General features: G+C 47.1%; 1 protein-coding gene across 2 annotated transcripts in view; it reads left to right on the top strand.

Annotated features, from left to right (window-relative positions):
* The window catches only part of scaper (S-phase cyclin A-associated protein in the ER), an 89,012-nt gene that overhangs the window by 13,490 nt on the left and 59,045 nt on the right, over positions 1 to 16,477 (top strand). For both annotated transcript variants that reach the window (XM_084059044.1, XM_084059045.1), the window contains exons 5-14: positions 3,168 to 3,268; positions 3,745 to 3,861; positions 4,670 to 4,791; positions 6,190 to 6,470; positions 6,987 to 7,343; positions 8,694 to 8,861; positions 8,974 to 9,040; positions 9,166 to 9,283; positions 9,805 to 9,916; positions 10,386 to 10,526. In XM_084059044.1, the coding sequence (XP_083915170.1) occupies positions 3,168 to 3,268; positions 3,745 to 3,861; positions 4,670 to 4,791; positions 6,190 to 6,470; positions 6,987 to 7,343; positions 8,694 to 8,861; positions 8,974 to 9,040; positions 9,166 to 9,283; positions 9,805 to 9,916; positions 10,386 to 10,526 (1,584 nt within the window). The remainder of the gene's footprint in view (positions 1 to 3,167; positions 3,269 to 3,744; positions 3,862 to 4,669; positions 4,792 to 6,189; positions 6,471 to 6,986; positions 7,344 to 8,693; positions 8,862 to 8,973; positions 9,041 to 9,165; positions 9,284 to 9,804; positions 9,917 to 10,385; positions 10,527 to 16,477) is intronic.

Here is a 16,477-nt window from a genome sequence, read left to right as displayed (position 1 = left end):
AGCACCAGTAAGTTGAGAAGAAATTATTAGATTTTGCACAATAAAAACTTAGAAACAAATTTGTTAACTTATCGCAGGATTTGAACTAAGAAATTACGCATCAGTTCAATCACTGGTTTGATCAAACGCAAGGTATGAAATGGTGATCTTTCTTTTTTAATTGATGCAGTTAGTCAGCGCTCTCTGACATCGCCCCGGAGGCTGATGTTGGCATGACCATGTTCTGGCCGTGCGGTATTGATTCCTCTGCCATACAGAATTATGCTGAGCACGGCCATGGTGGATGATCTGTGGTCAGTGGCGTAGCCCCCTGTGGTGCGGCGGACACGCTCCCCAGTTGACCCATGTCAGAGGTCTGGCCAATGTTGTTCTCATGCCACTGTATTCTGTTCTCACCCCTGTGACGTGTAATGGCCAGGGAGCTGGGTGCTGCCTCTAATCTCCATCCCACCCAACGTGGCCTAATGGAATGTGATAGATGATGGTGTTATCTGGAGAGGAAGCACATTGGTGTGATTGCCCCCAACCCCCCCCCCCCCCCCCCCCCCTCCCAACCATAGTAACATTAATCTGCACTGTGTGTTTTCAAACAAGCATCTTACCATTGCTTCCTGGGACAAAGCTTTATGACTTGGACTAATGATCTAATATACTGTAATATAGAAATTCACGCTCCTCCATCCCTCTGCTTCTGAATGAGAACCGCACAGTTGTTTCAGCTGCATAATGTGCTTCCGAGATGGTTTGCTCAACCCTAGCCCAGCGGAATGATTCATACATGCATATTAATAACGCCCACTCTTTAACCCCAAGGCCTCCAGCCCCAATTAGTTCTTATCAACTGTTCCTTCCACCCGAGTCCTGATTTATATGACATATCCCACATAGGAGACATTCTTTTTGTTGTTGTTGACGAGTCATTTTATTCTTCACAGAGAATAGAAAAAATTATTTAAACAGGACTGATGTTAGACGGGACAATGTGAAATGAATGATGAGAATAATCTGAGGTCTCTCTGCGATCTGAGCGAGTCGGCCCAGTAGTTTTTAAGTTGTCATTCAGGGTGAGTTAAAGGTAGACACGGATGTGCTCATCGTGTCTTGTTTGGACTTAACGAGTACAGACAAATGCAGTTAACCGCCGGCTTTTACTGTCGATCTAACTTTGCGGTCTTACGCCTCTGGCATTTGAAGCGTCATTCTTTCTGAAATGTTATGAGAGGGTTGTATTTAGGTAAGTGTGCCTGTTAACATGCTGTGTGTGAGCCATAGCTTTATGGTGCCTTCACTCACTGTCTGTCCATCTGTCAGAGAACAAGACCCCCCCCACCAACCCCTCCTCCTTCTGAGCCTTCATTACCAAATGAACAGCAGGCCATGGCAGTGGGCCTGGCCTGTTAACCAGCTCTAATCAGCAAGACCTGCTGCTGGACACATCTTTCACTGCCCTGACTTGTCTATTAACTAAAAGCACTGTGAGGCTTTACTCTCAATTACCACTCCCTCCACACTCCCCATCAATCAGCTCTGTCTGTTTCACAAGAGCTCTGGGGAACAGATCTGCACACATTTGAGTCCACCACCCTAGCAGGAACCGCTGGGTATGGTCCCCTCTGTCAGAAAGAATCCCATCCCACACACACATTATTAGGTCTCATTTATTCTGGCTATTAATTTAACTCAAAGGGTGTACAAATGGAACCGCGAGAGTGCATTTGGTTCCATTTGTACACTCTTGAGCTGTATAAAGGGGCCTATGTCATGAAATGTAAAAATGTCTTCGTTTTTGGTGTTTTCTCTGACGTCACTTCTATAAAAACCCTAACCCTAATTCAATATGTCAGTTGTTGCCTTATGTCAGTTGTTGCTAACAATAGAAAGCGCTTGTTATCTATTATTTCATGTAAATCTCTGTTTAGTAAACACAGATTTACTTCTAAAAACGCCTTCTAAATCCTGACCTAAGTTTTCTGAAAAACGTATATTTATTCAAAAATTACGAAAAAATGTATGTTGCTATACACTGTACATAGCAACAACAACCCCAAAAGGGGTTCCCGTCTTGAAAGGTGTAGTTACAAACAGGGGTTCCGCTTCCCGCCCTAAATGGGTTAAAAGCAGTTTGAATATTTTATGTAAAATATATTCTTTTCAACACAAACACAGCAAGTACAGAAATTGCTATGTTAAATATACAGATGCTAAGAATACCCATTAAATAACTTTTTATGAGAGTTGTAAATAAGGTCTTCAGTATGATGAAACTAGAGTCTTATCTGGGAACAAAGGTGAATTTGAAACATTACAACTATTTGGAAAATTGGCCAGTTTCTCAACCACAATGGAAATGGATAACATTTTTGGTGAAAACAAGTGGCTGGTTACAAGAGCCTGACCGATATATCGGTCACGCTCAGTGGTTCCCAAACGTTTTAGCTCGAGCTCCCCAGGACCCAAACTAGTGAAAATAGGCGATCTACAAGCGGCGCTCTGTGTTGTTGGTTTGTACATCGGCTATTTTTACTATTTCTTAAAAGTTTTTTTTTAAATTATTGTTTTATGGAATTTGTAAGATTTCTTTTTTTATTTGGGAAATGATTTTGAAATGTTTTTGAATTTGTTTTTAATTATGAAAAATTGTGAGTTTGTTTTGGACATCTTTAAAAATCTTTTAAAAGAATAACATTTTAAAAAAGGAAACGAAAAAGACATATATAGAGATATTTACTCACGGCCCACAAAATTTGGTCCGCGACCCAAACTTAGTTGGGAACCACTGGTCTAGTTGATATCTTATCCATTATTTGACCTTTTTTGACAAACTCAGTATTGGCAATAATGCAGCCGTTACATTTTTCTTTTTAAATGTACAAATTGCAGATCTACAAGCTCACAACGCATAACAACACATTGTGAACACATTGTGAGCTTGTAGATCGGCTATTTCTTGAATATGGCTTAAGTGGTTAAATAAAGTTTAGTGTGTTTATTTTATATTACTACTTCATGTATTCATTGTATAATTAAAGTTGGCATTATAACTACATTTGTGAAGAAGAATAAAAAGAAAGAAATGGACAAAATGTTCTGCCATTTTCCATCTTGTATGTGATGCACAGGCTTACTGCTGGTTCTCACAGTTCATGTGTTTGTAATTGTTACTACAGGAGGTACTGATGATGCTGGACAACTATGTACGGGACTTCAAAGCTCTCATAGACTGGATCCAGCTCCAGGAAAAGTTGGAAAAAACAGATGCCCAGAACAGGTGATCTAGGGCTTCTTCTTTCTCTCTCCATCACACCCCCTCTCTCTCTCTTACCTTCATTGTGTGTGTGTCATTCACTTTCTCTCTCTCCCACTCTCTTGTCCAATTTTCAATTGCTCCCTGAGGTGAAACTCGAAGTGCTGGTGTCTGAGCCTCAGCTTTTGAGTCAACAGAACAGATCAATAGACTTGGCTTTAATTCAAAGAGATCCTCAGTTTATTGGCTTGTCTTTAACACAATGACCACACATTGACTAAGAAATAAAAATCCCCCTGCTGCCTGCTGATTTGTACATTAAAGTGTTGTTAATCAGTGCGACAACCTGAATCTTTTACATGCCTCGTTTACGACATCAATTTGTTGTGGGCCAATCAGCCTTTTACCCACCAACAGTGTGAGTCAAGTGTGTAGTTGGCCGCTAGGAATAACAATTAGTATTGCCATGATAATGTCTGACTGTGTTGTGTTCTTTTCAGACCCACCTCTTTAGCCTGGGAAGTACGTAAGATGTCTCCGGGACGTCATGTGATGCCCAGCCCCTCGGCTGACAGAATCGTCGCCTCTCCAAACGCACGCCGCACCCTCAACTTTGGGTAAGCCGTCACGTACTGTAAGCTGTCACATTCTCCTGCATACCGGAGCCTTGCTGCCATCACTATACTCAGGTTTTATCTCGCTACAACCATTAGACGGCTGAATTTACGGTAAAAGATAAGCACAGACTAATTTTGTTACTATTGTATCATGACACGTGGCGTTATTAGTAAATCGATGTCTGAAATGATGCACTAAAGGCCTGCCTTCTGTGAAGGTGCCGGCCACATAGGCTAACGTTATCTGCTAATGGGTGGGCGATTGATTGCTGTTGGCGAAGCATTTGTTTTAATGTAATTTGTTTAGTCTCTCACTCTTTGGCCACAGAAACTACGGGAGGTGTAGATAAAAGTGTTTGTTAAAGACTGCTGAGGCATCGGTTCAATAGGAGCAGCGCTCTGTAATCGGATGCGGCAGGAAATGGGTATTGATCATTCATGATGGAGGCCTGTTGTTGCTCAATACTGTCCCATGCGCCATGAGAGTGGAGAGAACTGGGGTTGGAAAGACACCACCATCAGACTAAGTAAAATGTTTGGACAGGCAGAATGAGCTACTTCGTCTTCGGATAAGTAGTTAGCGCAAGTTTTTTTTTGTGGAAAATACCTAAAAGGCTAATGATAGCCTTCATTGAAATGGGTTGGGAGTTATTTTGTGTGTGTGTGTGTGTGTGTGTGTGTGTGTGTGTGTGTGTGTGTGTGTGTGTGTGTGTGTGTGTGTGTGTGTGTGTGTGTGTGTGTGTGTGTGTGTGTGTGTGTGTGTGTGTGTGTGTGTGTGTGTGTGTGTGTGTGTGTGTGTGTCCTCCAGTGGTCCGCCATCTACGCTGGCTGCGGCTCGTCTCTCCCACACAGGCCCTAGCTGGGCTGACCGAGTCAAGAGTTCCCAGTCCCTTCCAGTCACCAGCAACAATTGCCCCATAGAAAAAACGGGTAAGAACAGCTCCTAGTCCCTGGATGTGACAAAGCCTGACTATTCTAAGAGTGGCCTTCTATAGAACGTAACCCTTTTCCCCCATGGTGCAGCCGGGGTCACATTAGTGAATTCAGGTCAGGGTGGCAGTCATCCAACATATCTTTTCACAGAGCTTGTACTGTAAATCAATAGAATTTGAAAGTACGTTGCCATGCTAATGTTACCTATGTACTCTACCGTACAGTGTATTGCTGTTCAGCCAGGAGAAGCTGTTTATATTTCAATGCAAACTAATGGTACATAACATTTGCTCGCTTGTGGTATTTTCTAGGTAAGTGAATCGATATTCACTGTGTCACGCGATAGATAGATAGATGTTATTGTCATTCAACAATACATAAAATGCACATTGAACAAAACTTTGTAGGTTTAGTAGGTTGGCTTATATCTACATATTTTGCTTTTTGAATTAAATAAAAGACAAGATGAGGCAAGAAAATGAACCTCTCTTGAGTCACAGGATTTAATAGGTTTCTAACTCATAATGATAAACTTTATTTAGGTATAAAACCGGCAATGCAAGGAAGCAGGCTATCTGCCTTCTTGATGTTCCATAATTTACCATAAAAAGGTTCAATCTGCCTGTACATTGCTGATGATCATTGATCATATTCTACTTGTTTCTGACATTTTGTCTTAAATGGATATTTCACTTTCAAACATGTTTGGGGTCATTTTAACAAACATTTTAATCTACTTTTGCTTTTGTGAGCACCTCAGACAGTTTTTAAGTTGCTTGATTCAGTATTTAGATATTTGATATTAATTTTATCAGACACTCCCCCTTCCTATGCAAACCCATTGGTCCTTGATTCAGATGACTGATATTGGCCTTCTAAAACGTTAGGGGGGCTTGTTTTTTCAATTACTTTTTGGGGCAGGGGATGACTAAAATAAAATAAATGTGTGTTTTTGATGAATCTTTCATGGTTAAAATGGAGTTTGAAGTTACAATGGGTTTGGATAGAAAGGGGGCGTGTCTGTTAAAATGAATATCAAATATCTAAATACTGAAACAAGCAACTTAAAAACTGTCTGGGGTGCACACAAAAGCCTGAGTAGACGTTGAAATGACACCAAACATGTTTGAAAGTGAAATATTCCTTTAATCTTCTCTTGCCAACAATTGTTTTGGTGATGGTTGAGTTAAAACTGTTTGCGGGGACGGGGAGTGGAGTGTGTAATTTCCTATTAATGATGGTTTATTTAATCCATGATTGTGTTTTAGCAGCTCAAAGAGGGACATCGCTGTTCATGTTAACAAAAGCCCAAACAAAAGCTAATAAAACTACATAACTTAGTTATTGCGTGGGTCCTTGCATCTTGGCGTTATATTCCCCTGGTGTGTTTCCTAGGTAAGAAGGACGCTGAGGGCTGGGAGACCGTCCAGCGAGGTCGTCCTGCCAAACCTCGCTCTGCCGCCATCGTGATCAAGGTCAGCCCAGTCGTAGCTCATACCGTCTCCAACCAGGAGACAACCAAGAACAGCCGTCGACAATATGAGCCGCAGCAGAAAGTCCAGCCTCCCTGCCCCCAGGACGATGATGGGGTCCAGTTGGTCTTTGAGCAACAAATCCCTGTGGAGCCCGCCCCCCTGGAGGAGGCAGGGGACTCCGAGGAAGGGAACATGATGGAGGTACTGGCTGAGGTCTGCTCCCTCACTCTGAAACCCCCCCCCCCATCCCGACTCCTCCCCAGTAGTCCCCAGATATCAATTATTCACAAGGAGCAGAGTAACATTAGACTGTTTTATCAGCCACGTTGTTTTTGTTTTGGGCTCCACGGTATTCATAGACAGGCTGTCCAGACAGGCATATGAGCTTTTAAGACGATTGATTTGTACGCTGACATTTCAGGGGCAGAAATCCCATTTTCACTCTTCATGAAATAAATACTCTTATCGATGCCTTGAAACGCACGTGTTATGGGTGTGTTCGAAGCATTGGTTGATTGTTCAAACACAAAATCGGTATTTTCCACACGTATCTGCATCTTTTGATCCGAATTGAATGTTCAGGGCATGTCAGTGCCAGCCTCCCTGCATGGTTTGTGTTTTTTTTTTTTGTGGTTACTGCTTTCATGAAATGCTTGACAATATGCATGTGTTTGATTGTGTTTGTGCGTGTGTTTGTGTGTGACTGTGTCGGTGCAGCCCCCAGCAGAGCGCGTGCAAGATGCGGGGCAGTGTGTCGACGCATCCCATGGCGACGTGCCCCCTCCCAATTCAGCTCCCACTCGTCCCCAATCACCCCCAGACCCCCCCACATCCTCAGCCCCGGGCTCTCCCATAGCCCTCACCCCGCCCGTCACGGTCCACACCTCGGCCCTCTCCCCATCCCCAGACCAACCCCTGATGGACCCAGGGCCTTGCACCGTGCTGGCCCAAGGGGACAGTGAGACTTGGGGGGGTGCGTCGCACGGCATGGCAACATCTGTTCCAGGACAGGCCGAGGCTCCCATGGCAGCGGTGAAACTGGAGAGTGTGCTGGACCCCACAGAGCTTTCCACTGTGAGTGCTGAGAGATGGAGGAGCAGAGGGGAGGAAGGGGAGGTGGGGGGGCGGTCAGGGATCCCCGGGGGGGCCTTCACCGCCTAAACAAAGTCAGTCTTAAGAAATCTCCAGACCAGACGTGCTGACATCGCTGCATAGCTCTGCCAGGCAGAGACCAGTTTACTGTGAATGGTCAGTAATGACATGTACTGTAGGTGGCCTTTGAACTCAAGTGATGTCTGTTAAGGTGTAGCCCCCCAAATAAATCTGCCTTGTTGGTATCTTTCTAATCACACTTTTAAAAGTGCTGTCCGCTAGGGTTCAAAGAAGCTTGAGAACCTATACAGAAGGTCCAGTTAGTAGTTAATTCCAAGTCCTATTCCAATCCATGCACCTTGCTTGTGGCTTTCGGCAAACTAGAAATGTGGTTATTATTTACTAAGAACTTCAATAGGGTACATTTTAGGACCTACATACAATATTAGCTAGAGTCTGTCGGTTGAAACGTTAAGCTTTGACAGCTGACCCTAGAGCTAATATTCTCTGCGCGTCAAATACTTCAGGTTAGACTAGAGGCTCATTCATGTGACTCTAATGGGGATCCTTTAATAAACATAAACATAAACAGGTATGTAAGAGACACATTATATATAGGGCTAAAATAGTTTAACTTACCCTTCAATGACTGTCACTAGTGTGGCTACTAGCCCATGATGACCCAAGTCCTCTTAAATTAACGAAGCTTGCTAATTAAGCCATAGACATCAATTGGTCTATGAACAAACACTGCCCGGGAGTTTCTGTTCTGCCAGCCGAGTCACATTGAATGTTACAGATAAGCCTTGTAATGTTTAGAGTTTCCTGCAGACCCCTTGTTGGAGACAAATTTCCTCAGTGTCTTCATATCAGTCCCAGGTTGGAGTAAACTTTGCATTTCGATATGGTTTCTTTGGATGCAGTTATGTCACACAAACAAAGGTCTCTCAGGGCAGAAATATCCGCTTCATATCAGACATTATGTAGTAAGTAATTGGTGAAAATCTTTCATCATTTGCCTCCTCCCACCATCTCTTCATCCTCACAGCGAACATGCCCTGCATGAATTTTGAATGCTTCCTCACTTGTGATTTGCTCTTTTGTGGTGATTGTGTGGTACAACCTGTGATTGGGTTTGAATTGGTGTTCTCTTCTCCTTTTTGAATCACTTGTCTTATTACAACGAATCAGTTAATTGCTGTATTCATGGAAATGCTACAAACTGGACATTTCTTTCTAAATGATTTGGTTAAATGAACCGACGAGTGATGACATGTGAAATGTGGCATGTGAAACGCTGTGTGTGAGTTGGTGTTTGTGCCTTGTGTCCAGCCCCAGTCCATGGCAGAGGTCCTGGCTAAGAAAGAGGAGCTAGCTGACCGCTTGGAGCGGGCCAATGAGGAGGCCATTGCCAGTGCCATAGCCGAGGAGGAGCAGCTAACCAGAGAGATTCAGGCTGAGAACAATGAACTGGAGACGGATAATGAAAGTGACTTCTCTGTAAGACAGCTCATGCATCTCATATGTACTTTATCATAACCTTTGATATGGTAAACAGATTTTAGATTTGAGTCAACCTTGCAGCACTATGAACACTACTCTTCATTTACAGGCCAGCATTGGCAGTGGAGGCTGTGGACTGAATATTGACTGGAGTGATATGCTGGCTGATTATGAAGGTACTGCATGACTTTAGATCTCATTAACCACTGGGGTTTCTCTCTCAGTAATGCCATTAATGTCATTTTAGTGAGTCGCCTGCCCATAACTTTGTCAACAATAATTTTGTCCGTCGTCGATGCAGCTCGTGAGGCGTTGCGTCAGAGCACGTCGTGGGGGGACATCGTGGAGGAGGAGCCTTCCCGCCCCCCTGGACACGGGATACACATGCACGAGAAATTATCTTCTCCGTCACGCAAAAGGTAAGTGAGCTTGGCACTCTTTGTGTGTCATTTTTCAGGAACCATTTACTCAGTTACACCCTGCTGACATTTGTGAGCACCTAGCACAACCAGCTGTTCTACTTGACCAGTTAGGCATTAAGTTAGCTCAAGGGCACATTGATGGTAGTGGGGTTTTTTAACCCATTGAATCCGGGAACGCATGTCTGTCATTTTAGATTTCTTTGGCTACTCCAAAATAGCAGATGCTTGTAGATCTGCTTTTTGAAAAATCGTGAAATCAAAAAATGACAGGGATGCGTCCCCGGATTGAATGGGTTAAGCGGGGGAGAAGGTTACTCACCCCTTAGTTTCACAGCCTGTATTCTACCATGGATTAAAACTGGCCGCCTTACAAAAGACCCTACTGTTCATTGCTTTTAGGCTTGTATTGCCACCTGCAGCATCCTGTGTCAGAGTCCACACTGGCTCATTGTGCGTTGGCGACGGCGATGAGGAAGCAGAAGCAGATGTAATGGTTTGTTTCTGTGTCTTGTTGGCAGGACCATCGCCGAGTCTAAGAAGAAACACGAAGAGAAGCAACTGAAGGCTCAACAGCTGAGGGACAAGCTGAGGGAGGAGAAGACGCACAAACTGCAGAAGCTCCTGGAGAGGGTGAGTGGAGGGAAAGCACCCTTGGAAGAAAACCCATGCCGGCCTGAGCCCAGCCTGGCTCACGAGGAGAGGTTCTGTCAGCGCACTGCCAGATAGAATCACTAAATATCATAGCCCCCCGCCCCCGCTCTCGTCCAGGCCAGCTGGCCACAGACACTAGTGTGAGAGCCCCCAGGCCAAAGTCAACAGTCTTTCATGAAGTTTGTTTTTGTTCTCCGGGCCCTGGTGAGATGAGTGAGTCTGAGAATAAATCAGGATTAACCACATAAATACATGAAGTGCTGTGTACTCTTATTAATCCCCATGTGGACGCGCTGGAGAGGATAACAACAGACTGGGATCAAGGAACTGTAGTCGTTCTCTCCTCGCAAGATTGTACCTTGAGTTTAAACGTGCTGACCTAGTGCTTTTTTTTCCTAAACCCTTCGTCTCCCGTGTCTTTTTTTTTCTGTGTGTGTGTGGTTTGCAGGAGAAGGAGGTGCGGAAATGGAAGGAGGAGTTGCTGGATCAGCGTCGGAGGATGATGGAGGAGAAGCTGTTGCACGCGGAGTTCAAGCGGGAGCTGCAGCTCCAGGCCATCGTGAAGAAAGCCCAAGAGGAGGACGCTAAGGTACATTTAGAGGCCGGGCTTCCCCTAGCCTAGAGCACAGTGCTTCTCCTGGACCGCTTGTAGATTATCTATTGTAGATTATCTATTTTCGACGAGTGTCACCGTCGTACGACAAGAATAAATTAAGCATAACCGATGAGGAATTTAAATTTACTACTTTGCGGTTGTACTTTCTTAACACATTAGCTGCCAAAGACGTATATATACGTCTTTTAATAATCAGCTGTTGCCTGCCAAAGACGTATATATACGTCTTTGAAAAAAAGGGAAAAAAATAAATAAATTCAAAAACATTTTTTTCTTTTTGGATTTTTTTTATAATTTCAACCCTTTTCGAATTTCGAACAGATTAGGAGCTAAAAATGTTCAAAGATTTGCTGCTCCATTCACTTCAATGTTAAAATTCAAACGGACAAACAATTCACATTGTTTTTTGGTTTAAAACTACTGGTTTTGAGCTATATTCAAACATCGAACAACACATGTTAACGAGGTCAAAATGACCTCGTTGACATTTGTGAAACCACACCTGAATCTCATCTGTGATTAGAAACCATCTGGGGATCAGTCATACTGGAGGAAAAAAATCTAGAGGTTACGAATGTAACCCCGGTTTTAGTAGGTTTGGAGTTTACTACTCACTATGGGATATCAGCGCCCCCAGGCGATGTACAGAGCAACACACACGCTCCCGATGCCAATTCACTGATTGGCTTAGGGTATGTCACGAGTCCGGAAGACCCGGGAGTACAAAAGCTCCACGTGACATAGGCTCTTCCTCTTAACATTCACCTCTCTGCATGCCAAATGCGCACAGAAAGGGGTGTCTGGTGAGTAGTAAACTCCAAACCTACTAAAACCGGGGTTACATTCGTAACCTCTAGTTTTACCACGGTTTTCCGTTTACTACTCACTATGGGATTCATAAACCCCCCTTGAGGTAATGAGCCACACAACCCTGACAGGCCCGCACGCCCCTCAGCCCCTAGGTCCCGCCCACACGGACGTGACCTACGGCCCCACGGGCGCCCCCAACCCACCGGGCTGGGGCGCAGGATAGATAATAAAGACTAGGCCCTGACAGGCTCCAGAGTCCGCCTATTTACTAACAGGCAGACACAGGCCTGCCTCATAACTCAATATGAGGAACAGGGCCCCATCTCCTGGGAGCCAGCCCAGCTGGTCTCATGGAAACCCCAGAGGAAGTCGAGAGATAGGGAGAAAAGCCCCAAGCCTACTCCCTTCCCTTCACTGGCCTGGAGGCATCTGCTACACCTAGGACCGCGCGCGCCAAGGACGCCGCCGCCACGTCCAGGCTGTAAAAGGCCGCAAAAGTCGAAGGAGACGACCAATTTGCCGCTGCACAGATCTCCTGGATCGAAGCCCCCTTGCAGAGAGCCCAGGACGTAGCCATGCCTCTAGTAGAGTGGGCCCTCAGACCCCCCGGGACTGGGGCCCCACTGCTGACATAAGCTAGCTTAACGGCATCTCGGATCCATCTAGAAAGCGTCGTCTTAGTGACCGCCTTCCTCTGAACCCCCACGCCAAAAGAGACAAAGAGTTGCGTCGATGAACGATTGGCCGCTGTCCTCTGACAATAGAGCTTCAGGGCTCTCACTGGACAGAGACAATGCAACCGCTTATCCTCCGCCGAAACGAAGGGAGGCGGATGAAAAGCCACCAACTCAACCGGGTCTGGGGCCACCACCCCGGTCTTTGTAACGAACGTCAGGTTGGGTTTAAGCAAAACCCTTCTGTCGTTGTTCAGGAACTTCATGCACTCCGGACTCACCGAGAGCGCGTGCATGTCGCTGACCCGTTTAGCCGTAGACAGGGCCACCAAGAGGACCGTTTTGAGACTGACGATCCTCAAATCAGCAGACTCAAAAGGCTCGAACGGGGGACGGCACAGTGCATCCAGCACCACCGTCAGATCCCAGACTGGGAACAGTGGCCTGTTAACCGGTCTAGCTCTCCTGGCGCCGCAACCGGCGCACTAATGGATGCTGGCCCACCGTCTTGCCATCGAACGCCTCGTGGCAAGCCGAATGGCCGATAAATACACCTTTACTGCTGAGAAGGATAAATCCCGGGCTAACCTTTTTTGTAGAAAGTGAGAATGCTACACACCGAGGCCTGGAAAGCCATCACCACCGGTGACTGCTCCAGACACCAAGATGCGAACATATTCCATCTAACATCATAAGCATTCCTCGTGGACACGGCCCTCGCGCCCTGAATGGTAGCCACCACGTCAGCGGGGGGGCCACACGAGCTTAAAATTGCCCTCTTCACGGGCCAACCCACAGGTCTAGGTCCTGAGGGCGTCCGTGGGACACCTCGTCCCCTCCCTGCCGCAGCAGGTCCACGAGGACAGGGAGGGCGGGCCAGAGGCACGTCTTAAAGGAGCGGAGTTATCTCCGATCTCCACGTGCCTCACGCTGGGACCACCAGCAACACCGACAAACCCAGGAGTCTGATCCTCTCCAACGTAGGAAGGATCAACTCCATTGGCGGGAAGGCATAAAGCAGTTCGCTCGGCCAACTGTGTGCCAAGGCGTCCATGCCCATTGAGCGGTCCCCCGCCTTCACTGAGAAAAAACGAGAACACTTCGCGTTCTCTTCGGAAGCAAACAAATCGATCTGGGGGCGGCCGAACCTACACCAGATTTGGTCCGCCACTTTCGGATCGAAAACCACTCTCCGTAACGGAGACCGCCTCTGGACAGCAGGTCCGCTCCGCGGTTCTGGAGGCCCGGCACATGAGACGCCTGTATGGATGCGAGTCGTGAGTCGCACCATAGCGCCATCTGCGCGCTAGACCGTCCAACACGAAATCACAGCTCCTATACTGACCCCCTGGGACAGAAAGGTTGCTCGTGACCATGGTCTGAGTGCCTCCATGCACCATGGAGACACCGTCACTGAGCGACGACCTGAGGTGGGCGGGATCCGAAGAGCCCTCAGCCACCTCTGAGCAGGTCCCATGTACAGCCTGCCTTAGCGGATTAAGTGAGTGGCCGAAGCCAGAAGACCCACCGCTTAAATGCATTGTTTGTAAGTAACTTGACGCCCCTGGCGGAAAGACCTCACAAAGCCAAAACGCTGTCTATCCTCTCCTTGGATAGGCGTGCCCTGAGCGTGTTCGAGTCCAGCGAGATCCCCAAGAAGGTGGCCCGCTGGGACGGAACCAGAACGCTCATCTGGGAGTTGATTGTGAAACCCAGTGACGTCAGGTGGGAGATGGCCACGGTCGTGTGCCGCGCCACCTCCCACTCCGAGCCCGTGGCTATTAACCAGACGTCGATGTAGGTCGACAGACGGATTCCCTGTCTCCGTAGTGGAGCAATGGCCGCATTGGTACACTTTACGAACACCCGCGGGCTCAACGACATACCAAAAGGGAGAACCATGTACTCGTACACTTCCCCTTTGTAGCCGAAGTGCAGGAAATTTCTGTGTGGAGGCCAGATTGGAACGTGGAGGCAAGCAACCTAGAGGTCGATGCCCGTCCACCAGTGCCCCTGACGTACCGTTCGCAACGGCTTCACGGTCGTCAACATTGAAAAGGAACCCATTAGGCACTTGTTGAGGCCCTTCAGATTCAGAGAGGGCCGTACGCCCCCCCCCCCTTTTCTTCTCATCAGAAAAAAGTTTTGAACAGAAAACCCCAGTTGGTTCTGATTCGTAGATATTTCTCTGATGACGCCCTTGCTCAGGAGAGAGGCCTCCTCTCTCAGAGTCAAGGCTGCTTCTATCTTCCGTTTGAGAGAGAAACACTCGTCAGACATAGGAAGTAACACAAGGCATATGGAAAACACACCAGTGCAACCACAATGTGTTGTTGTTGTTGTTCAGGGGAGCTGATCAGTACAACCACAGTGTGTTACTGCTGTACTGAGCTTAACCAGTAAAAAACACAGTGCAACGCTGATGTACTGGGAAAGTAAACAGATTCGGATTGCAACCCTCCCAAAAGCTGCTCACCGAGCGAGCGAGTCGGGAGGGGGCGCCGCTGTTATCAGTCCCGTGGACAACGTGCCCGTTCCCACTGGGACCGATGACGTCGCCACGCGGTCCAGTGGACTCGTACTGTGGCGTCCGCTAGTGTCTACCATGCTGTGAAACAGGCCTGACAGGCACAACGGCTCATAGGAGGTCATCGACCCGGGGACCCCCTGGGACCCCTAGCGTCGTGACCTCCTGACCGGGACTGGATAATGTGCTTGTGTATTTTAGGACATTGTTAATGGAACAAAATAAAGCACAGAGACAGTATAAACAACATAAACAGTTTCAACATACTCTTATGAAAAACCCTTTATGTGTGTCTCAAAGCACAATGTGCTCATAGGAGGTCATCGACCCGGGGACCCCCTGGGACCCCTAGCGTCGTGACCTCCTGGCCGGGGCCGGATAATGTGCTTGTGTATTTTAGGACATTTTTAATGGACCAAAATAAAGCACAGAGACAGTGAAAGCAACATAAACAGTTTTAACATACTCTTATGAAAAACCCTTTATGTGCGTCTCAAAGCCCAATGGGCTCATAGGAGGTCATTGACCCGGGGACCCCCTGGGACCCCTAGCGTCGTGACCTCCTGACCAGGGCAGGATAATGTGCTTGTGTATTTTAGGACATTGTTAATGGAACAAAATAAAGCACAGAGACAGTATAAACAGCATAAACAGGTTTAACATACTCTTATGGAAAACAATTTATGTCTGTCTCAAAGCACAAAGTGCTCATAGGAGGCCATCGACCCGGGGACCCCCTGGGACCCCCAGCGTTGTGACCTCCTGACCGGGGCTGGATAATATGCTTGTGTATTTTAGGACATTTTTAATGAAACAAAATAAAGCACAGAGACAGTGTAATCAACATAAACAGTTTTACATACTCTTATGAAAACAATTTATGTGTGTCTCAAAGCACCCGATGAACCGGAGCCTCCATCGTGGTAGTGCAGACAAAGGGCTAACTAGCTTAGCTTGTAAGCTCATCCTAGCCTAGTCTAGCCTAGCTACAGGTCGCTTTAAGCCTTTAGCTGCTACCTGAAGCTGTTTGGCTAACCAAGAGCTATGGCCACCGCAGCGTTGTTGTTAGGGGGGGGCTGGCTAAGCGCTGCACCAAAACAACACTGCTCTTTAACTGTGTCGATGTTAGTGAGGCTAGTTAGCCGCTACGTGAAACAACAGCAGCCAGACTGGAGGCTATGCTAACCTAGCAGGTACCACAGCTGGTGACGGCTAACTCACCAGGAATGAGGAGACGTTGACATCCGTTTCCATGGAAACAGGTGACGTCGACACCTAATCCACCGTTAGGGACAGTGAAGAGAAGTAGCGCTGGTCTTGACGGTAAACGCGTGGGGGTCACGTGACTGAGTACGGAAGCATCCCACGCTGCTCCCTTGGTGTTTACAAAGTCCGTCGCCATCTTATCTAGGCCCCTTGGCCTGGCTGGAGGAGGCGACGGAGCCGCCTTCCCTGAAGGAAGCGCTCTGTCGCCCCCCAGAGGCTGGCGTGACACGGTACTCAACAGATTGTAAACACAGCGGGTCACTGGGTCCGACCCTTGACCCGGCGGCCATTTGTGAACCCTCCGTCCCACAGTGACGCCCTGGCGCCCCCTAGTGGACAGAGGGTACAAACCGGCGTGGCCGGGCTACCTAGTTTAGCTTTAGCTTAGCCTAGCTTAGCTTATTCTAGCTACAGGTAGCACTTAGCTTTCAGCTGACCAGCTCGTAAGGTTTACATTACCTGCATTTTATTCAAGCATGTCTACAATGTATCCCAGCAGCGTTTGGAAAGTCGCCAAGGGACAGTCCAAGCGCTTTGGGCTTATAAGGGGAGGTTATCAACACGGGGACCACCTAGTGATCCCAATGAGTCGATGCCCCCCGACCGGCGTGGCCGGGCTACCTAGTTTAGCTTTAGCTTAGCCTAGT

The sequence above is a fragment of the Gymnoscopelus microlampas genome, assembly GCF_963454915.1.
Source record: "Gymnoscopelus microlampas genome assembly, chromosome: 6".
In the NCBI taxonomy this organism is placed as follows: Eukaryota; Metazoa; Chordata; class Actinopteri; order Myctophiformes; family Myctophidae; genus Gymnoscopelus; species Gymnoscopelus microlampas.
The sequence above is the reverse complement of the archived record's forward strand: the minus strand, read 5'-3'. Positions and strand labels throughout refer to the sequence as shown.